At 45.2% G+C, this 23,611-nt stretch overlaps 1 protein-coding gene across 3 annotated transcripts in view; it reads right to left on the reverse strand.

The window, feature by feature from the left end:
* Positions 1 to 772: 772 nt before the first annotated feature.
* TRPC1 (transient receptor potential cation channel subfamily C member 1) overlaps positions 773 to 23,611 on the reverse strand; it is a 394,953-nt gene continuing 372,114 nt past the window's right edge. For all 3 annotated transcript variants that reach the window (XM_063915992.1, XM_063915990.1, XM_063915991.1), the window contains one exon: positions 773 to 1,599. In XM_063915992.1, coding sequence (XP_063772062.1) covers positions 1,372 to 1,599 — 228 coding nt within the window. In that variant the 3' untranslated portion in view covers positions 773 to 1,371. The remainder of the gene's footprint in view (positions 1,600 to 23,611) is intronic.

The following is a 23,611-nucleotide window of genomic DNA, read 5'->3' on the forward strand; positions in this document are numbered from 1 at the left end:
CCGAGTTGTTCGCTCGCAAGCTGCTTTTAGCAGCTTAGCACACGCTAAGCCACCGCCTACTGGGAGTGAATCTTAGCTTAGCAAAATTGCGAACGAAAGATTCGCAATATTGCGAAAAGACTTCTCTGTGCAGTTTCTGAGTAGCTCGAGACTTACTCTGCCACTGCGATCAGTTCAGTCCTTGTCGTTCCTGGTTTGACGTCACAAACACACCCAGCGTTCGCCCAGACACTCCTCCGTTTCTCCAGCTACTCCTGCGTTTTTCCCAGAAACGGTAGCGTTTTTTCAAACTATCCCATAAAACGGCCAGTTTCCGCCCAGAAACACCCACTTCCTGTCAATCACATTACGATCACCAGAACGAAGAAAAACCTTGTAATGCCGTGAGTAAAATACCTAACTGCATAGCAAATTTACTTGGCGCAGTCGCAGTGCGAACATTGCGCATGCGCAGTTAGCGGAAAATCGCTGCGATGCGAAGAAAATTACCGAGCAAACAACTCGGAATAACCACCATTGTTAGAGCACTTTTGTGTTTGCACAGTTGCATGTTTCCTTGTTTTCAGAATGTTCCCACTAAAAGACTGAATATCAGAGTCACCGGCTAGCATCCGAATATACACTGTCTAGATAAAAATATATCTTCTATTTGCTGTTATACGAGAAAAAACGATGTTCAGTCCAAATTAAGTGTTGACAATAATGGCAACATAAACAACATTTTACATTTTTATAGCAAGTCGTCAAAATTACTGTACCATAAGTTAAAATGTTGTACGTTTTTTACATTTATATTTTTAATAGTTTTATATATTTTTGTAACGAATATGGAATGAATGGCACAAAACAATAATCATTCATTTAAATGCCCAACATTGAGGCTGGTGTTACACTTGTGTTTTTATAAGCTACAATAATTGTATGTGTCAGAAAAATACGCTTATGTCTCCGGTTAATTCAAATCATGGCTGTCCATCGGGACAGGACTCTGCTAGCAAACTAGATGTTTACAGAATGGCTTAGACTCATTAGCACTTCGTTTGATGACTACTTACTGTATTAATTGCTGAAACCCAGACCCAATGAAATGAACCTAAAATGCTGCAATATGTTAAACAGAAGCTGTAAAAAGCTATTGAAGTATAAAAGATACATTTCCCCAAGTAGATATAAAATACCCATAAATGCCCAAGAAAACTCTCCTAACTTTCTTCTGGGCATTTATAAACAGGAGAAATGCACAGCTACTAAAACACACAGGTGTCCCCAGCCTTACGTGTGAGACTATGAAATACTGCCACAAGCAAATGCAGAAAAATTCAGAACTAAAATATTCCTAGACAAAAAAGAGTCAGCAGTCCATTGACAGTCTTAGTTCCTTGGATAGAACATTGCATATTTGGAGGTCCTGAAGCCAAGAAGATCTCTCATTTCATTCCGGAATTTGGAAAGATCCTGACGGAGCTCGTTTAGGTTTTCCACGGTGGCCTGGTCTGTGCTTTGCATCTTCTGTCTCATTGAAGTCAAGTACCGATGTACGAGGCAGCACATGACCTTTTGGTAGTTCTCATCTCTCTTCTGCCTGAGACTCTTCCATTCCTGCAAATATCAAACAACCATTAACAGGAACTCATGAGCGTATAGGTTATAAACATAACACTAAGTTAATGTACTGATGATAGCTCTCACACGTCCAGATTCCTCAGACTGTCATGGTAATGCTTTCCTACTTTCCTTTAACCCTTTTTTCTAGTTCACCTACATGAAGGATATACAGATGTGTACTAATCCATCCATCCTTTTTCTGCCATTCCTGGACTGTCCTGCCTATTTCAAAAAGTGTCTGTGTTGCATTGTAGCTGCATCCAAAGTCACTGATACTGTAGGTTACTGGGTGTTTAGGATTAGTATTTGTGTCTCAATGTTGCAGATTAAGAACAAGGCTCACTCGTATCTGTTCTTGGTCATTTTCCTTTTTACCCAGTTTAGCGTCTGAGACGTCGCACATTCCTGCTGCATGCAAATGCGTCCAAGGTACTCGGGCATTGTACTTTTCCAGCATTACCGATGCAGCCAAAGCCGGGTACACCCTAAGCCAGTGGATTCCAAACTTTTTTGAATCACGGCGCCCTAGAATATAAGAATTTTTTTCACGGCACCCCTAGGCCAAAAATTTCTTATTGAGAAATTTAGAAAGAAATATTACATTAAGTAGATCGCGTTTATATGTCATCCTTGGGTCAGTTGTGTGGTGAGGGACAAGATTTGCTTCTGTTTGGCCACATATTTTATGACTGGCAGCCACCAGCACTAATTTTGCCTATTATATTGACCATGAATAATTTGAATTGGTCCTGGACCACCAACCCAGCGCACTCCTGCAAGTGACCCGAGGCACCCCAGGGAGCCACGGCACACAGTTTGGGAACCTCTGCCCTAAGCAATACAGATGTAGCCATGCTCACCTTGCTGCAATATGGCATGCTGCTCGTTGAGCGATCGCTGGGTTCCAATAGTCGCAGCCCGGCATGCCATGCAGCAAGCCGTGTTACAGCATGCTGCATCACAGCAAATATGAGCATGGCTACATCTGTATATCATTCTGACATGGGGAGTAATTCAGATCTGATCGCTGGGCTGCTAATTTTGCTGTCCTGCGATCAGATAGTCGCCACCTCCAGGGGGAGTGTAAATTCGCATGTGTACACCGAGCTGCGAAAATCCACCTTCTGCGGTCTGTACGCAGCCCAGGACTTATTCCTACAGTGCGAAGAGAACAGGCTGACGTCACACACCCTCCCTGAAAACGCTTGGGCACGCCTGCGTTTTTTTCAGACACTCCCTGTAAATGCTCAGTTGCCACCCACAAACGGCCTCTTCCTGTGAATCACCTTGCGAACGCCCGTGTAATCTGAATTTTGCACCATCATGTTGCTGACCGGCGATGCCCGTTGTTGTCCAACACGCGTGAGCATTGCCGTGCATACGCATGCACAGTTAGGACCTGATTGCCCACTGTGCGAAAATGCACAGCAGCGATCAGATCTGAATCACCCCCATGGACTGGAATGATATATTGTATGCATCGTATAATAAATACGGCAGATTGCAAGTGCACATTGATCGTTCATTGCATCTTCTTATTTGGTGTGCTGCACGTTAGATGGCACGATGCGATGAATGACGGTTTGCAGTTGCGGTTACAATTATGGTGTAACAACAGATCGCAATGTTATACACCAGATTGTGCAGATGTATCGTTATATCACGTCGCAACGTTGCAAGGACACACATTGTTCTAGTGTGTAACCAGCTTTAGATGCACATTCAGTACAAAACTATGTGTCAGGAAGCATGGCGTGGATTAGTCGCAAAATCAGTGGCACACCAAACAGGGCTATTTGGCGCAATTTGAGTATAGGTAAACGTGTACACATCTATGACATCAATATACACTTAAATCATATTTAACATGTTTAGTATCGCAAATGAAGTGTTCACTTATGCTGTGTTGTTTTAATGATTAACCTATGGGGCTAATTCAGACCTGATCCCTGCTGTGCATTTTCGCACAGCGGGCGATCAGGTCTGAACTGCGCATGCACAGGCGCCGCAGTGCACTGGCGCAAGCCAGAGATGCGATCAGCATCTCTGCCCAGAGATCGCCTCTGCCTGATTGACAGGCAGAGGTGTTCACTGGGCGAGATGCGGTGGGCCGGTTGCGCGGTCCAGGCAACACAGGTGTACCTGGCCTGCGGGAAGGGGGCCACAGTGGCTGCTGCCGCTGGGACCCGGAGAGCGAGCGACGGGTAGCTTCCTGCCAGCACACAGGAGCTGCGCTGGTAGGGAGCTACTCTTCAGCTGCAAAAGCATCGCCGCCGGGCGATGCTTTTGTTCCTGTGCAGGGCGGGCAGAGCCAGACAGGCGGGGTGGACTAGCACTGTTCTGGGCATCCCCCCGCATGTCTGTGAAAGTGATCGTAGGTGTGCTAAATCTCTAGCTCTCTCTGAAATGGTGGTGGTCATTCCGAGTTGTTCGCTCGGTAATTTTCTTCGCATCACAGCGATTTTCCGCTAATTGCGCATGCGCAATGTTCGCACTGCGACTGCGCCAAGTAAATTTGCTATGCAGTTAGGAATTTTACTCACGGCATTACGAGGTTTTTTCTTCGTTCTGGTGATCGTAATGTGATTGACAGGAAGTGGGTGTTTCTGGGCGGAAACTGGCCGTTTTATGGGAGTGTGTGAAAAAACGCTACCATTTCTGGGAAATACGCGGGAGTGGCTGGAGAAACGGAGGAGTGTCTGGGCGAACGCTGGGTGTGTTTGTGACGTCAAACCAGGAACGACAAGCACTGAACTGATCGCACTGGCAGAGTAAGTCTCGAGCTACTCAGAAACTGCACAGAGAAGTCTTTTCGCAATATTGCGAATCTTTCGTTCGCAATTTTGATAAGCTAAGATTCACTCCCAGTAGGCGGCGGCTTAGCGTGTGCAAAGCTGCTAAAAGCAGCTTGCGAGCGAACAACTCGGAATGACTCCCTGGTTAGTAAGATAGTGGTCCTGTGTGCAATACTGCACAATATTGCTGTAAGGAGACATGTGGAGCTGGCCCAAAACCAAATTTTGGGCCCAGAGGATGAGGAGCCAGGGGTTGGCCATACATGGAGGTGAGGGTCTGAAAACAGACGCCGCTATGCCCTTCGGGAAAAAATAGTGGCTCAATATTTCCGGTATGTTTGAGTTATTAGCACGTCTTGTTTTGTTTTAAATATTTTGCTACTCTCAAAAAAAAAACCACAAATTTGATGCAAGTTTTCTAAAAACAATAGTACTGCATTTGTGGGAAAAATATTCCTATTTTCAGCAATGTTAGTGGCTGTACATAAAATATATTGTAATGTTGTAAAATTTCTAAATAAGCATGTCAAGAGTTAATGAACACCAGTAGTGTTGTGTTGGCAACATATATATATATATATATATATATATATATATATATACAGGTTGAGTATCCCATATCCAAATATTCCGAAATACGGAATATTCCGAAATACGGACTTTTTTGAGTGAGAGTGAGATAATGAAACCTTTGTTTTTTGATGGCTCATTGTACACAAACTTTGTTTAATACACAAAGTTATTAAAAATATTGTATTAAATGACCTTCAGGCTGTGTGTATAAGGTGTATATGAAACATAAATGAATTGTGTGAATGTAGACACACTTTGTTTAATGCACAAAGTTATAAAAAATATTGTCTAAAATGACCTTCAGGCTGCGTGTATAAGGTGTATATGTAACATAAATGCATTCTGTGCTTAGATTTAGGTCCCATCACCATGATATCTCATTATGGTATGCAATTATTCCAAAATACGGAAAAATCCCATATCCAAAATACCTCTGGTCCCAAGCATTTTGGATAAGGGAGACTCAACCTGTATATAGTTTTTAAAAACAATGATGTTATGTGTTTCTTGACACATTACAAACACAACAGTCTTGTAATGTTCAGTTGAGTGAGGAGCAGAAATGTTTGGTAATTTTTTTGTGAATTCTCCACTTACAGTAGCATACACTCGCAATTGCGTTCACAACTGAGAACACGGACCAGACTGTCAATGTGCATTAATAGCAATAAAGTTTATTGGTATCTCTGAGCATCACAGCTGACAACCAATCAACAATAGGCTGACAGTATAAATATTAGCATGTATGATGAATACGCCATTGGCACCATGCGAGCTGCCACCATCACTGTGAGGAAGCTGCGGCTCCTCACTGCAAATATGGACCGCCGCATAGGCCGCACGGGCCCACATGTCTCTAACGCCCATAAGTGTGCAGCCTACGCGGAGGTCCGCAGCAAACTGCAGGCGAGGGTCCACACCCAGCAGACCAAATGGAGCGGCGGTGGTCTATGGATTTCAGAATTCAAATCAATGGTAGGAAGTAATTCTGGGACCATCATAGTTCACCAATTACAATGCAAACACATTAATTGGGGGGAATTCAAATGTTTGAAAAGTCGGTGGGGTGTCTGTTTTGCCCTGTCTATTAGATAGAAAAAACAGACACCCAACTGACTTTTCAAACAATTGAATATCCCCCATTATGTCATGGAATAAAATTGTTATAAGAATTTTGAAAGTTATGTGTGTGGTAGGTGAATCTAAAAGGCTTGTCTGAATGGCTAATTTTACTGGACCATCTTATGATTCTTATGATGGGTAGTGGCCCAACAAACTCCAGAACCTGTGTTTGTAAACTAGTGAGCCGTTAACATGACAGATGCATAGTGTAGATGGGATTTTGGTGTTTTGACTATATAAGGGGAGTGATATATTTTCGTAGACAAATATGTATGCTAATAATTGTTTTTAGATGTGAATGTTAATTTTTATGTGTTATTAATCAGTAGCATATGTAAAGAGCATAATCAGTTTAGCAGTAGCATACTAGTGGATTGTAGTGATGATGATTTATATAATATGTTTTTTTGTTTGTAATATTTTTTTTTCACATTCTTCCCAACTTATTACAGATCGTTAGGTTGGAGATCGTGACCAGGCCATCAGGAGGGAGCTCCTGGCCATGCAGGCCAATATACAGGCCCTGCTGGGCATTGTGTCTAATTTTTTTTTTTTTTTTTATATTTTGTAAAATATTTTATTTTTATTGTTTTAAGACACAGTAAACGTAGAAAACTATGTATTGCGTTTTTATTTAACTTAATCTTCTTCCTTTTTATGTGTCTTTTATACTGCTGTATATCATCTTATCCTCTGTTTCTTCAATATGTTTATTTTTTTAAACTACACATTATTTATGTGTCTTTCCTTTTTTTTAATTTAGGGTTTACTACGTCACTATTTTAACAAACTACATACTTGAAAATATAGTTGTTTTTTTTAATAGTGTTAAGTGTATTGTGCAAACAGTATGTATGTTGCCTTAATTGCAGAATGTTATTGATCAATTAGGTTGACAAAAGACACACTATACAGATAATCTGCCAGATCTAGCTGGTTGGAATGAAAATCTGGTAATGGATGAGAGCAAATTACAATCTATGTTGCAAGCTAGCGACTGCAACACACATGTACGACAAACTAAGTGTTGCAGCCGATGCGCTTAGCAACCTTGCGAACGCATTGCGCCTATGCGAAGCAAAATAGGAAACACCTCTTTTGTGCACTGCTGCACGTTTTGTGCACTCGTGCGTGGAAGGCGTGTTTTATTGTCCTTACGCACGCTTGTGATGCGTTTGCACATTTGCGAACGCTACCTGCGTGTGCACTGAACAGTGATCAGGTCTGAATTACCCCCTACAAACATACAGTAGGAACAGATCCAGCACGGCTCGCTATTGAGACTGAAATTGTGATTGTCTCAAAACTGCTACTGCTAAAAATCACATGTGAAGAGCCGCCCTGAAATGGTAAAAGACGTCCACCGGTGCGATCGCAACTCTGCGTATGCATTCGCAGTTCTGCAATTCACATGCGGAAACCGAGTACTATCAACAGCTGTGGTTGACCCATGCCCACTCAGAATAATGCAGATGCTGTCGCACTGGCGCCATGATTTTAATCGCAAGCGATAGCAGCTGACGTCAGATATATCCCCCGAAAACGGCCATTACACGCCGGCGTTTTCCCAACCACTCCCCACACCCTGTTAGTCAAATTGTGATTGCATCTCACTGAGATGTACTAAGCCTTGAAAAGTGATACATTTCCCAGTAATAAAGTACCAGCCAATCAGCTCCTAACTGACATGTCACAGGCTTGGTTTGATAAATGACAGGAGCTGATTGGCTGGTATTTTATTTCGGTTCACTTTATCTCCATCCAAGGCTTAGTAAATAGACCCCTTTATCACTGTGCAATTTATCACTTTTCAAGGCTTAGTACATCTTGGCCTGAGCCTGCGAATGCATGCAATCGCAATGCGGCCTTCACACATACGTAATGCATTCGCAGCGCATGCGCAGTCTGCTGATAAATTGTTTATTTGTGTTTTTGAAATTTAGCGATCCATGCTGAATGAGGGCCATAATACAGTAACAATTTTTTCAGGTGAAACAGAATGGATACAGGATAGGTCATGCGGGATCCGGTCTCTAAGTCGACAATAACTAGGTCGACAATGTCTAGGTCGACCACTATTGGTTGACAGTAACTAGGTCGACAGGGTGTCTAGATTGACAGGGTCTTTAGGGCGACACGTTCTAGGTCGACAGGTCAAAAGGTCGACATGAGTTTTTCACAATTTTTTTCTTTTTTTGAACCTTTTCATACTTCACGATCCACGTGGACTACGATTGGAACGATAATCTGTGCCGAGCAAAGCGGTAGCGGAGCGAAGGCACCATGCCCGAAGCATGGCGAGCGAAGCGAGTCATGCGAGGGGACGCGGTGCATTAATTGTGGTTCCCGGTCACTCTACGAAGAAAATGACACCAAAATAACATAAAAAACTCATGTCGACTTTTTGACCTGTCGACCTAGACCATGTCGACCTAAAGACCCTGTCAACCTAGACACCCTGTCGACCTAGTTACTGACGACCAATAGTGGTCGACCTAGACATTGTCGACCTAGTTACTGTCGACCTTCAATACCACACCCTTTCATGCACTGCAATTGTGTTCCCAAAATAGGTGTAACAGGCTTACTGTAGCTTGACAGACTGGTTAATAAAGATGAAAAAAAGCAGTCACTATATTGTATCTTATGGCTGTTGCAGGATTCATTAAGAAAGTCTAGCCCTTACTGTCCCTTTAGGGATTATGGGACATGAATTATTTTTTTTCCGAGCCAAAAATCCAAGAGTCGTGATAAACCAGCTGAGCCGATTCACAAGCTGCCTATACTGAGTCACTGACAGCAGGGAATATGTAAGCAATTACATGCACTGTTACAGAGAGTAACACTGAGTACGGGCCGGCTAACACTGTAGAACAGGATTACACAGAGGTGCCCCTGATTATGTTTATACCAGCTCTGTGGCTTCGTAAACCACTCAGGGCCCAATTTCACAGACCTATCCCTTGGCTCCAGTGTGTATACCCCATTTACCCCATTGTAGCCACTTTCCATATACCTCACTGCCAGCTACAGTATATTGCACACATTACACAGACCGCAGTGCTGATTCCACAGAGACCCCATTACTAGCAGCCTACTTGATCAAAGCCTTCTCTGGCAGCCACACTGAAACAGATTCATTGCAGAGAAACCCCACTGCACAGAGCTTCACTGTATAGTACCAACAGACCCATTTCTGGAGACTAAGGGGGAGATTTATCAAACCTAGGCGAGAGGTAGAGTGGAGAGATAAAGTACCAACCAACCAGCGCATGTCATTTTAATAGCTCAGCATGTAACATGGTAGTTTGGAGCTGATTGGCTGGTAATTTATCTGTACACATTATCTCTCTCCAAGCTTTGATAACTCTCCCCCTGAAAGAGACATGGCTTGTTAGAAAGACGAGTGTTCTCACCCAAAGAGTGTGGTATGATGGGCCAGGTGCACGGCCTATTGTGCCTCAATTCTCTATAGGTTAGGCCAATACTGTAGATGTGACATTAATCATACCCCAACTGCAGATAGCCCACCACCTGCCTCTATTACCTAAGCGTAAATCCAGTAGGCAGTGCGGGCTACATGAAGATTCGGGGTGACAAACTACTCTAGTTAATGGACCCTGCTCACCAAGCTGACATTGTAAGAAACTTGTTTATTGAAGCACCCATAAGCAAGCTACAGTATATGGCAGCATATTAGAAGCCTGTCCTGTATACCTGCAAGTGCATGCGAGGTGTGGCTGCCCTGAAGAACTATCAGGCATCAGCTCTTACAGTATGTGCTATATCATGAGGTCTCTTTAAGAAAATGAGAATTAAACATGATGCCGACTTGTTGGTCTGAATAATAACAGTACATGAACATGGAAATATACAGCTAAATAAATGAGTCACAAATCAGTGTAGTATGCTGGACGTAGATCTGAGCCTGAGGAAGGTGATCTAGGACTAATAGGTGTAATCTGTAGAGCACAAAGAGCCTTCCGAGAGTTTCAGGTTAAGAATAATCAGTCCAGATGTTGCTATTGGGTACTGTCAGATAACGATGGTCTGCATCGTAGCAGTATGCCTGGGGCATCCCCAAAGTGTAAGGGCTTGTTCACACATTTCAGCTCTGCATCTGTTCTTAATTAAAATCAGCTGAAAAACCGGCACAAAGTAAAACAAATGGTCCTACTAATGTAGTGCCTCTAATGTGTTTCCATCTCTTTTACCCATTCATTTTACGGAAGACATTCAAAGAAAATGAAGTCTGTACTTTTGAGCTTATGAAACACAGAATGAATTCATAGTCCCATAGGCTCATTTACAAAATACAGAAGATGCGCTGCATTCCATTGTGCGCAAGTGCTCCTCTTTGACCACCTAGTGCATACATTACTGTAGGGCAGATGTATTAAGCCTGGATAAATGATAAGTGGAAGGTGATAACGCACCAGCCAATCATTACAGATTTGAAAAATGACAGGATCTGATTGGCTGGTGCAGTATCACTTTGCACTTATCATTGCTTTATCACTTCTTCATCCCTTCTCCAGGCTTAATACATCTGCCCCTGTGAGCCTACTTTCTGGTTTGATAGGAGCCATCAGAGTTGCAAAGAGGGGGATGCAATGTAATGGTGTGCTGGGAGGTTTGACACCAGTGGACGGGACGCCGGTGATCACATGACCAACAGTGGCATCCTGACGTATTTTTACCCCCCCCCACCCCCTTTCTACCATAACCCTCCGGGGGTGGCAGCTGGGGATAACCCTCGGCGGCTGGCGACTAGAGCAAACCCCCCCCTCCTAGTGCCCAGCCCTGAACAGTAGTGCCTAACCCTAAGCCTTCCCCCTCCCCTGCCGCCGGCAGTGTAGGGACTTGCAGAAAATTGGGGTCCCTTGACGATGGGATGCAAGCTTAAATGTTTTGCGCAAAATATGACACAATTCTATCTGTTATATTTGCTAGTATATTTTTGTTAGCCCGGATGGCAAATGTGTTTTCTGTTTTATATACATAAAGAGGGGGGTGGGGCAGATACAGATAACCTGCACCCTGGCCAGTTGGGAAGGGGCCCAGGCCAGCTTGACAGGTGGAGCAACAGCCCCCATTGGGAGTGTCACATGGACCTGTATGCAGAGCGGAGTATAGTAATGCTCCACATTTGCTCATGCCCACTCTAGTACTGGGACCTGTCTAGGGTCTCAGCAGCCATGGGTACTTGATAGGTAAAATAGAATAGTCCCGCCTATTATTGATTTGGAAAACCTTCTTAATATCAACTTTTACATTTTTGTCCTAAAACATTTCTAGTTTGCGGATCATTTTTTTCTCACATAATCAGAGTAAGTACTCTGTCTCATAGTCATAGTCTATATGTCGTGTCACATTAACCCTCAGTCAGGCGCAGCTGGCCTGACAGGTGCCGCAAAGCTGTTCTCGCTCCCCTCTCCGCCCCAAGGGGGCGCAGGGGCCTTTCCCTCTTAGCACCTTCCTATCTCTAGGTGCTGTTCGAAACCCCTGCGGAAATATGTAGGTTTGTCCAGGGTGGCCTCTCAGGCACACTGCACCCAAACTTATACTCATGTTCGTGTTTTCTATTTTTTGCTTCAGATTTTCTGCTGAAATGGCCTGTAAAACCTACGATCTTTCTCTTTGTACATCCTAATGAAGGTCACGGATCACTTTAAGAGCGTTAGAATTGAGTTAATTAGGTGCTAATGACGATTTTCTAACAGGCGCCAGTCAGGCGCACTGCGCCTGAACCCGGGAGTCCCAGAGGTGCGCCTGACGGAGGGTTAGTGCACTTTATTTTACATTTTTATTTTGTGAGGGGGCTAGTAATGTAATGTGCAGCCTTTGTATAAAATGGGAATGCTCTTCATTTGGTGTTGGGGCAGCCTGGTAGAAAATATGCCTATTTATTAAATGTTAATGATCTTGAATTATACCCCTTTCACACCAATTCCTGGATGCAGCCATGTAACGGAACACTGGTTTCAAGACGTATCAAAGCGACTTGAAACCCGTTTACATCTGTCTGGTCCCTGGAAATTAATGGGGCATCCCCAATGTCGATACTGGACCTGTTGTTTTTTTTTTTTTTTTTTTTTTCCAGGGACCCTTTTACACCAAGCTGTGACCCAGATCAATCTAGCCGGAGCCGGCCCTAACCAATAAGAGCTCTAGGCAAGATTTTGGCTGGTGCCCCCTAGCTTCGCCACTAGTTCTGCCTCTGACCCTGCACCCTTTTCCCAGCACCATCACCCCTCATCCATAGCAGTTCTCATTTTGGTGCTCCTACCCCCTATATTTTAAATAGGAACTGTGCGAACATTCGCTGTGCAGCCCAAAAAGGGGCGTGTTTTTGCTAGGAAGGGGCATGCGAAAATAAATTTAAACACCATGCGCTGCCAATATTGTGTGTGCAGCCAACCACTAACACTGGAACCTTTCACAAAAATTCCACAAACAATAGATACACAGGAAAATGGAAAGTGATAGGCGCAAAAACACATATAAGAGGGTCATTACATCTGATATAGATGAATGTGAGAAAGTCCCCTTGTAATCCCTTTATAGAGTGTTTGTAGGTGTCCTCTTTGACGTCCTCCAAAAAGTAGTCTCTTATCTCAAGACAAAAAAGCAAATCATAGGGCAGACCAATTTGGAAAAGGACGGGACAACAAAATTTATTTCACAGAACACTCACAATAGGTAAAAAGATACAAGGCATATAACCACACACGTAGGTGGGTAAACAGGGTGCTGGCAGCTGGAAAACGAATTACCCTCCCAAGAGGAAACACTGAAGAATCCGGACTTCTACAGCGGATCAGAAGGGAAGAAGGTCATCCAAAGAAGACAGCTCCACTGCTCCACACCTGGTACCACTAGCTTGACGCGTTTCAGACACCAACGTCCTTCATCAGAAGCCTCTTATGTGGTTATATGCCTTGTATCTTTCTCACATTCATCTATATCAGATGTAAGGACCCTCTTATATGTGTTTTTGCGCCTATCACTTTCCATTTTCCTGTGTATCTAGGAAGGGGCATGGCCACAATATAGTACCCCCAATTCAAATTACGCCACACAGTAGTTACATAGTTACATAGTTAGTGAGGTTGAAAAGAGGCAAAATGCCATCGGGTTCAACCTGTATTCTGCGTTAATCTGTTCATATTATACTGTGCAAGCTGAAGTAATGGTTTAGTACCGATTTACAGGGGTATAGTACGGTATGCCGGCGCTCGGGCTCCTGGCGACCAGCATACCGGCGCCAGGAGCCCGACCGCCGGCATACCGACAGCATGGCGAGCGCTAAGGAGCCCCTTGCGGGCTCGCTGCGCTCGCCACGCTGCGGGCACGGTGGCGCGCTACGCACGCCACACTATTTTATTCTCCCTCCAGGGGGGTCGTGGACCCCCATGAGGGAGAATAGCTGTCGGTATGCCGGGTGTCGGGATTCTGGCGCCGGTATAATGTGCGCCGGGATCCCGACATTCGGCATACTGAAGACCACCCGATTTACAGCAATGATTCCAACCACTCCCAGAATATTAATGTCAATATGTTAAATGCTAAAGCCCTTGATACATTTTCCTGTTAGAAATTTGTCCAATCCGTTTTTAAATGCAATTACAGAGTCTACCATTACTACCTTCTCCAGTAGTGAGTTCCAAATCTTTATTCCCCTTACGGAGAAGAACCCTTTCCTACGCTGTGTACGGAATTTTTCTCTTCTAGCCTCAGTGAGTGCCCACGCGTCTTATACAGTCTTCTTTTAATAAACAAATCCGCTGCTAACTCCTTGTAATGACCCTTTACATATTTGAAGATATTAATAATGTCACCTCTTAGTCTCCTCTTTTCTAGTGAATAGTGTTTAATTTAGTAAGCCTCTCCTCATATTCCAGTGTCTCTAACCCTTTAATCAATTTAGTAGCTCGTCTTTGAACTCTTTTTAGTTCCCCGATATCCTTTTTGTAATATGGGGCCCAGAACTGAACGCAATATTCCAGGTGTGGGCGTACCAATGATTTGTACAATGGCAGGATTACATCCTCATCCCTGGTCTCAATGCCCCATTTAATACACGCAAGCACTTTACTTGCCTTCTTTGCTGCAGTTTGGCATTGTGTACTGTTACTAAGCCTATGGTCTATGAGCACCCCCAAATCTTTTTCCACCAAAATTACCCCTAGATTTTCTCCATCAAGAGTGTAGGATGCAAGTGTGTTTTTTGTCCCAAAATGCATAACTTTGCATTTTTCTATGTTGAACCTCATTTTCCATTTAGATGCCCAGAATTCCAGTTTAACTAAGTCATTCTGTAAAGACTCCACATCGGTTTCTGAGTTAATTACCTTACACAGTTTAGTGTCGTCTGCAAAGATTGACACTGTGCTTTCCAGGCCTATTCCTAGATCATTGATAAATATAATGAACAGCAGTGGGCCAAGAACGGACCCTTGTGGTATTCCGCTGACTACTGGTGCCCAGCTGGAGAACATCCCATTGACCACTACTCGTTGTACCCTGTTATCCAGCCAATTACTTATCCATGTGCAAATGGTATTTCCTAGGCCAAGTTCCCTTAATTTGTGGACCAGTCTCCTATGTGGCACTGTATATAAGCTTTTGCAACTTTATTCACTTTATATCATGCAACATTGTCCCTTATTCACATTGCATCACACCATATTGCTCTTTATGCACATTAGACCACAAAGAAGTGCCATTTTTATATGTTACACCACAAAGTAGTGCACCTTATACACATAATGCCACACATTAGTAATGCCTTTATACACATAATACCACACAGTAATGCCCCTTACACATATGACACACATTATTAATGTCCTTATAAACAGAATGCGCCTTACACATTATGCGAACCTTTATTAATGCCCTTATACACATAATGTCCCTTACACATACAGTATGCCACACATTAATAATGCATTTATACACGACACATAAAATCCCCTTTACACATATGCCGCACAGTTTTTCACAACCAACCCACCCGCACGATGCACTCACACAGCTGCTAACACTGTGACCTCTGCCTCTGATTGGATACAGATGTGTCCTCATACATCTTGCCTCAATACACCATACAGCAGGAGATGCCTGCATGAGTCAGCTGGCAGCTCCCGGCCAGCTATGCTAACGTCGGGCACCTTTTTTTGCAGAAAATGTGTCTTAATTGCATTACTATGTGACTAGGACGCACAAGCAGCTTCTGCTGATTAAAATGATATGCGGCATGCCTATATTCTGTCTGCATATGGAATGCTACATTACAGTGATTTCCAGGAATACACTATAACGTAGCATTTCATATGCAGATACAGCCACAAGTCACACACAGAATATAGGCATGCTGCATATAATTTTAATCAGCAGAAGCTGATTGTGCCCCTAGGCATGCCAAATGCCCTAGGCAATTGCCTAGTTTGCCTACGCCTGGGACCGGCTCTGAATCTAGCAATAACCAGGGTCGAAGCAGCAGTGTGCAAGGGGTATTAATGTAGGGCTGGTTGATGACATGGAAGCCTAGTGTGCTCACTTGTTACTCAGGTCTCCAGGAGGGGATACTGTAGCAATTATCGGTTTATAAATGTGTCAGAGAACATTCTAGGTAAGAGTAAGCAGCACTGTGTATATGAATAATATTTTCATCCAATTCTGGTTTCCCAATTTGGGGGAACTATTCCAAGCTGTTAGGCCATTGCCTTGATCACTTGGAAGGTATGTATAGATTTATTCTGTTCTGCTCATACACCTAATATTAGTTATTCAACAAGAAAAATCGCTGTAAGACTTTGGTGCATGTGCAATATACTAGTAATCGCTCAACTGCAAAAACATCGGCATATCGCCCTTGCTGGAGTGCGCACGCCCAAGAGCCCAGTGAGATGCTATCAGTAGATCAGGGTTGCGATCGCCTCTGCCTGAATGACAGGCAGAGGCGGTCGCGGGGCGGGAGGCGGAGTGTCGATGGCGATAGAACGCCGTTGGCGGGGCACGGTCCGGAAAACGGAGGCGTGTCCGGACCATTGCGGGCCGCGGTGGCTGCGTGACGTCACACGCAGCGCCCCGGTGAGTAGCGGCCTGCCAGCGCGCAGGAGCTGCACTGGCAGGGAGCTATTAGCCAGATTCAAAAGCATTGCCGCCGTGCGATGCGTTGCACCTATGCAGGGGGGTAGGGCCTGACATGTGGGGCGGACTAGCCCTGTGCTGGGCGTTCCCCCGCATGTCAGAGTAAATGATCGTAGATGTGCTACATTTAGCACATCTACGATCAGATCTGAATCACCCCTCTAAGTGCAGATGTGGGCTTGCAATGCCAATGATGTTTTGTGCTATCTAGTGCCCTTATTAAACCAAAGCACTTTATTATGTGCGGGTAAGTATGAAGTTTGCCTATGAAAGTGACAGCGACTTTAGGGGTGAATCATTTTGCATGTCTAAATGGGATGACCTAGGCGAATCTGGTTGTTGTAACAAATGCCTACCGAGCACACCTAGCACTTACTGTTACATCCATATGTTAAAAATACATCTTGTTTTGTGGACAGAGGTAAGGTGGGTCAGCAAATGTATACTGTATACAGAAATGGATATGCTGGGACAACAAAGCAGTTAATGGCCACAAAAGCCCACTGGGACTTGTAGTGCCACATATTAAACACTGTTAATTAACATTTTATTACTTACTTAACACCCACCATCTAGGCTGCAGGGAGGAGTCCCACTGCTATCAGCACGGTATTTCCAAGAAGGAGAGATCCTGACTCCCCTAAGGAATTCAACCCATTCTGAACGGACTGGGGCTACTGGAAGTTCAACTACAACTGCAGGTCTCCCTGTTATAGTGTTATCAGCACAGTATATCACGGGATGGGTCTGTCTCAGGCTTTGCAGAAGGACCTTATGATATATGTCCTCCTTATAAGGTTGTAACCATCTCAGGCTATGAGCACTAGTTTTACTATGGGGAGGATGACTACACCAATTGTACTGAATGTGATTACAAGTAAATGGGTAGAGGGGCAGACTGATGCTTTGCGGTAAGGACTCATACCCACTTGCAGTTTTTGCATGCATTTTATAATAAGATTTTACTCGCCGGTAAATCTATTTCTCGTAGTCCGTAGTGGATGCTGGGGACTCCGTAAGGACCATGGGGAATAGCGGCTCCGCAGGAGACTGGGCACAGCTAAGAAAGAATTAGGACTACCTGGTGTGCACTGGCTCCTCCCACTATGACCCTCCTCCAGACTTCAGTAAGGATACTGTGCCCGGAAGAGCTGACACAATAAGGAAAGGATTTTGAATCCCGGGTAAGACTCATACCAGCCACACCAATCACACCGTATAACTCGTGATATTATACCCAGTTAACAGTATGAACATAACAGAGCCTCTCAACAGATGGCTCAACCATAACCCTTTTAGTTAACAATAACTATATACAAGTATTGCAGACAGTCCGCACTTGGGACGGGCGCCCAGCATCCACTACGGACTACGAGAAATAGATTTACCGGTGAGTAAAATCTTATTTTCTCTAACGTCCTAGTGGATGCTGGGGACTCCGTAAGGACCATGGGGATTATACCAAAGCTCCCAAACGGGCGGGAGAGTGCGGATGACTCTGCAGCACCGAATGAGAGAACTCAAGGTCCTCCTCAGCCAGGGTATCAAATTTGTAGAATTTTGCAAACGTGTTTGCCCCTGACCAAGTAGCAGCTCGGCAAAGTTGTAAAGCCGAGACCCCTCGGGCAGCCGCCCAAGAAGAGCCCACTTTCCTCGTGGAATGGGCTTTTACAGATTTAGGCTGCGGCAGGCCAGCCACAGAATGCGCAAGCTGAATTGTGCTACAAATCCAGCGAGCAATAGTCTGCTTTGAAGCAGGAGCACCCATCTTGTTTGGTGCATACAGGATAAACAGCGAGTCAGTCTTCCTCACTCCAGCCGTCCTGGAAACATAAATTTTCAAGGCCCTGACTACGTCCAGTAACTTGGAGTCCTCCAAGTCCCTAGTAGCCGCAGGCACCACGATAGGTTGGTTCAAGTGAAAAGCTGATACCACCTTAGGAAGAAACTGGGGACTAGTCCTCAATTCTGCCCTATCCATATGGAAAATCCAATAGGGGCTTTTGCATGACAAAGCCGCCAATTTTGCCACCCGTCTTGCCGAAGCCAAGGCCAAAAGCATGACCACTTTCCACGTGAGATATTTTAAATCCACGGTTTTGAGTGGCTCAAACCAATGTGACTTTAGGAAACCCAACACCACGTTGAGGTCCCACGGTGCCACTGGAGGCACAAAAGGAGGCTGAATATGCAGCACTCCCTTGACAATGTCTGAACTTCAGGCAGTGAAGCCAGTTCCATTTTTGGAAGAAAATTGATAGAGCCGAAATCTGGACTTTAATGGAACCCAATTGTATGCCCATAGTCACCTCTGACTGTAGGAAGTGCAGAAATCGACCTAGCTGAAATTTCTCCCTTGGGGCCTTCCTGGCCTCACAGTACGCAACATATTTCCGCCATATGCGGTGATAATGGTTAGCGTTCACTTCTTTCCTAGCTTTAAATAGCGTAGGGATAACTTCCTCCGGAATTCCCTTTTCCTTCAGGATCCGGCGTTCAACCGCCATGCCGTCAACGCAGCCGCGGTACGTCTTGAAACAGACAGGCCCCCTGCTGCAGCAGGTCCTGTCTGAGCGGCAGAGGCCATAGGTCCTCTGAGATCATTTCTTGGAGTTCTGGTTACCAAGCTCTTCTTGGCCAACCCGGAACAATGAGTATAGTTCTTACTCCTCTTCTTCTTATTATTCTCATTACCCTGGGTAAGAGAGGCAGAGAAGGGAACACATACACCGACTGGTACACCCACGGGGTTACCAGAGCGTCCACAGCTATCGCCTGAGGGTCCTTGACCTGGCGCAATATCTTTGTAACTTTTAGTTGAGGCGGGACGCCATCATGTCCACCTGTGGCCTTTCCCAACGGTGTACAATCATTTGGAAGACTTCTGGATGAAGTCCCCACTCTCCCGGGTGGAGGTCGTGTCTTCTGAGAAAGTCTGCTGCTCAGTTATCCACTCCGGGAATGAACACTGCTGACAGTGCTAACACATGATTTTCCGCCCATCGGAGAATCCTTGTGGCTTCTGCCATCGCCATCCTGCTTCTTGTGCCGCCCTGTCGTGTACATGAGCGACCGCCGTGATGTTGTCTGACTGGATCAGCACCGGCCGGTGTTGAAGCAGGGGACTAGCCTGACTTAGGGCATTGTAAATGGCCCTTAGCTCCAGAATATTTATGTGTAGGGAAGTCTCCTGACTTTTCCATAGCCTTGGAAGTTTCTTCCCTGTGTGACTGCCCCCCAGCCTCGAAGGCTGGCATCCGTGGTCACCAGGACCCAGTCCTGTATGCCGAATCTGCGGCCCCCTAGAAGATGAGCACTCTGCAGCCACCACAACAACGACACCCTGGCCCTTGGAGACAGGGTTATCCGCCGATGCATCTGAAGATGCGACCCGGACCACATGTCCAAAAGATCCCACTGGAAAATCCTTGAATGGGACCTGGCGAATGGAATTTCTTCGTAAGAAGCTACCATCCTTCCCAGGGCTCGCGTGCATTGATGCACCGACACCTGTATACGTATTAGGAGGTCTCTGTCTAGAGACGACAACTCCTTGGACTTCTCCTCCGGGAGAAACCCTTTTTATCCTGTTCTGTGTCCAGAACCATACTCAGGAACAGTAGACGCGTCGTAGGAACCAGCTGCGACTTTGGAATATTCAGAATTCAGCCGTGCTGTTGTAGCACTTCCCGATATAGTGCTACTCCGCCGAACAACTGCTTCCTGGACCTCGCCTTTATAAGGAGATCGTCCAAGTACGGGATAATTATTTCGCCCATTACCTTGGTAAATACCTCGGTGCCGGGGACAGACCAACGGCAACGTCTGGAATTGGTAATGACAATCCTGTACCACAATTTTGAGGTACTCCTGGTGAAAAGGTTAAATAGGGACATGCAGGTAAGCATCCTTGATGTCCAGTGATACCCTCCAGGCTTGCAATAATCGCCCTGAGCGATTCCATTTCGAACTTGAACCTTCGTATATAAGTGTTCAAGGCTTTCAATTTTAGAATGGGTCTCACCGAACCGTCTGGTTTCGGTACCACAACATTTTGGAATAGTAACCCCGGCCTTGTTGAAGGAGGGGTACCTAGATTTCACCTGCTGGAAGTGCAGCTTGTGAATTGCCGCCAGTACTACCTTTCTCCGAGGGCAGCAGGCAAGGCTGAGGTGAGGTAACGGCGAGGGGGAGTCGCCTCGAACTCCAGCCTGTGATACTATTTGCAGAACCTAGGGATCCACCTGTGGGCAAACCCACTGGTCCCTGAAGTTCCCGAGACGCGCCCCTACCGCACCTGTCTCCATGTGCCTTTTATAGGCAGCATCACCTGTCCACTGCCGGGTTTCTAATACCCTCCTGGCAGAATGGACATTGCATTAATTCTGGATGCCAGCCGGCAAATATCCCTCTGTGCATCCTTTATATATAAGACAACGTCTTTAATATGCTCTATGTTAGCAAACTATTTTCCCTGTCTTAGAGTATTAATATTATCTGACAGGGTATCAGACCACGCTGCAGCAGCACTATTTATGCTGAGGCGATTGCAGGTCTCAGTATATAACCTGAGTGTGTATATACACACTTCAGGATAGTCTCCTGCTTTTTATCAGCAGGCTCCTTCAAGGTGGCCGTACCCTAAGACGGCAGTGCCACCTTTTTTGACAAACGTGTGAGCGCCTTATCCACCCTAAGGGATATCTCCCAACGTGACCTATCCTCTGGCGGGAAAGGGTACGCCATCAGTAACTTTTTAGAAATTACCAGTTTCTTATTGGGGGAACCCACGCTACTTTACACACTTCATTCATTCATCTGATGGGGGAACAAAACACTGGCTGCTTTTTCTCCCCAAAAATAAAACCCCTTTTATGTGGTACTTGGGTTCATGTCAGAAATGCGTAACACATTTTTTATTGCCGAGATCATGTAACGGATGTTCCTATTGGATTACTTGCTTCTGGCTCTGTAAGGGGGCCGGCGGCGCGGCTCCGGGACCGAACACCAATGGCCGGTTCCATGCGGTCGATCCCTCTGGAGCTAATGGTGTCCAGTAGCCTAAGAAGCCCAAGCTACCACCAGTTAGGTAGGTTCGCTTCTTCTCCCCTTAGTCCCTCGCTGCAGTGAGTCTGTTGCCAGCAGATCTCACTGTAAAATAAAAAACCTAACATATACTTTCTTTCTAGGAGCTCAGGAGAGCCCCTAGTGTGCATCCAGCTCGGCCGGGCACAGGATTCTAACTGGAGGAGGGTCATAGTGGGAGGAGCCAGTGCACACCAGGTAGTCCTAATTCTTTCTTAGCTGTGCCCAGTCTCCTGCGGAGCCGCTATTCCCCATGGTCCTTACAGAGTCCCCAGCATCCACTAGGACGTTAGAGAAATTTTATTTAGTGATACAAAGGTTTTACTTTGTTATCTTGTTATTTATTTGTTTTTTCTGTTAACTGCATGTAAACACATTTGAAAGCTGACAGTGAACCACTGGTAGAAAGGGCAAATCAAGTCAGGTATTATGGCCATTATTCAGTAAGGATTGAAAATTCTGCTAATTAGCAGAATTTGCAATCCTTTTGCTAGCATCCTGGGAGCCGACTATCGCAGGGCAAGGCCGCCTAGCATGCTGACCGCCGCCTCCCCCACCCAGTTAAACAAGCAGAAATTGCGAACACATCAAAATTTCTGCTTGTTATCAGAAATAAAGGATGCCTCCTGCTGGCGCTTGTGACATCCTACAGACGCCGCGATCATGCCCCCATTCACGCAGCACTGCCCACACAATGCTCCGTCTCCGCACTGGAAATGGAGTATTGCCACTCCCCAGCCCCGCGTCCGCCTCTGCCTGATTGACAGAAAGTGCAGGTGCATGCGCCCACGGGGCGATCGGAGTAATTCCTGTTGGATCGCGATTTGCGATCAAACCTGAATTAGCCCCTATATGCGATTGTGTTCATATTGTTTATATATGCATGTCAGCATGCTACTACTGTATCTGATGTATTTCCAGGAACAGGAGGAGGTATTGAAGATTTATTTGTGTCTCAATATACATTGCTACTTTTCTTGGTCATAATGTTTGTTTGAGGCAACTCAAGAATGTTTTCCTTGTTCAGTGGTTATATAAAGTTAAGTGTTGTGGTGATTTGTGTTATGCACAAGCTGTCCATTGGTGCATATACCTAGCAGGAAGGTATAGAAGTAAAACAGCAAAAAATATACTGTAGCATAAATGTGGTGAGTAGTGATGTCATCAATTATGTTTGGTAAGCAGTGATGTCATTTATATCACATGACAATTTGAAAAAATAGACCAAAGTACTGTACACCTGGAACAGGATGCAGTACCTTAAAGATTCCTGCTTTGGCACTTCACCGCTTTTTCGCAATGATCTGCCGTCACATAACATCTGAATGTATGACCGCCTGGCCTGGCCTGACCTCATAGCAATGCGCTATGTCTGACCCCAGGTGAAGTGCACTTCTGCCCCATACAGTAGCTCCAATCATTGTGCTCCTGCGCATGCGCACTAGTACCTATTCCCACTGTCCCCCTGCGCCTGTCTCTGTGCACATGCGCGCTTCATGTTTTTTCCCTTTCCGGTGTTCAAATCTCCTCTGGCACATGCGCAGTAGGCCTCTTTTTGCGCTGGTTTAGTGTGTTGTGCACATGCGCCACCTCTCCCTTGAAAGGCAGCTGGGAGTATGTGACAGTGCGGTCCACATCTCCCAGCGTGCAATGTCATAGTATGCCAGCGCACTAATGAGGAACAATAACGTTTATTGAAAAAGAAGAAACAATATATATTCTTTTTGAACAGAGCCAACGCCAGTCCCAACCTGACAAAGTGACCAGAGGGGAATAACATGTGGTGAGGAGCTACCTTAGCCTTCATACATCAGGTAGCCATCGCTTTCCTATGCACACAGCGCAGCAGACAATATTGCTGTATGCGCAATGTGTATTCATTAAAAGCAGCTTCTTACATTTAGTGGAAGCGGTAATAGCGGGATATAACGTGCGCTATGTGCAAAATGCATATAGCGCTCATTCTTACATCTGCCACCCCCACCCACCCCCTTAGGTCAAACACGGACAGCCAATATGCTAATAATGCAATTTAAAGCATTTCAACAGTGTCGGCTTTACAATTTCAAACATGGGGGCACGAAGTGTCGCTATGCACTTTCTGCACATAAAGCGGCTCTCAGTGGGGATTTAAGAAATGCACACAGCGCATACTACAAGAACGTCTGCCACGCTGTGTGCATGGGAAGGCAATGGGCACCTGATGTACGAACGCTGAGGTGGCTCTTCTCCTAACGAGAATTCCCCCTCTGTCACTTCACCAGGTTGGGGCT

The sequence above is a fragment of the Pseudophryne corroboree genome, chromosome 4 (genome assembly GCF_028390025.1).
Source record: "Pseudophryne corroboree isolate aPseCor3 chromosome 4, aPseCor3.hap2, whole genome shotgun sequence".
NCBI classification, from domain to species: domain Eukaryota; kingdom Metazoa; phylum Chordata; class Amphibia; order Anura; family Myobatrachidae; genus Pseudophryne; species Pseudophryne corroboree.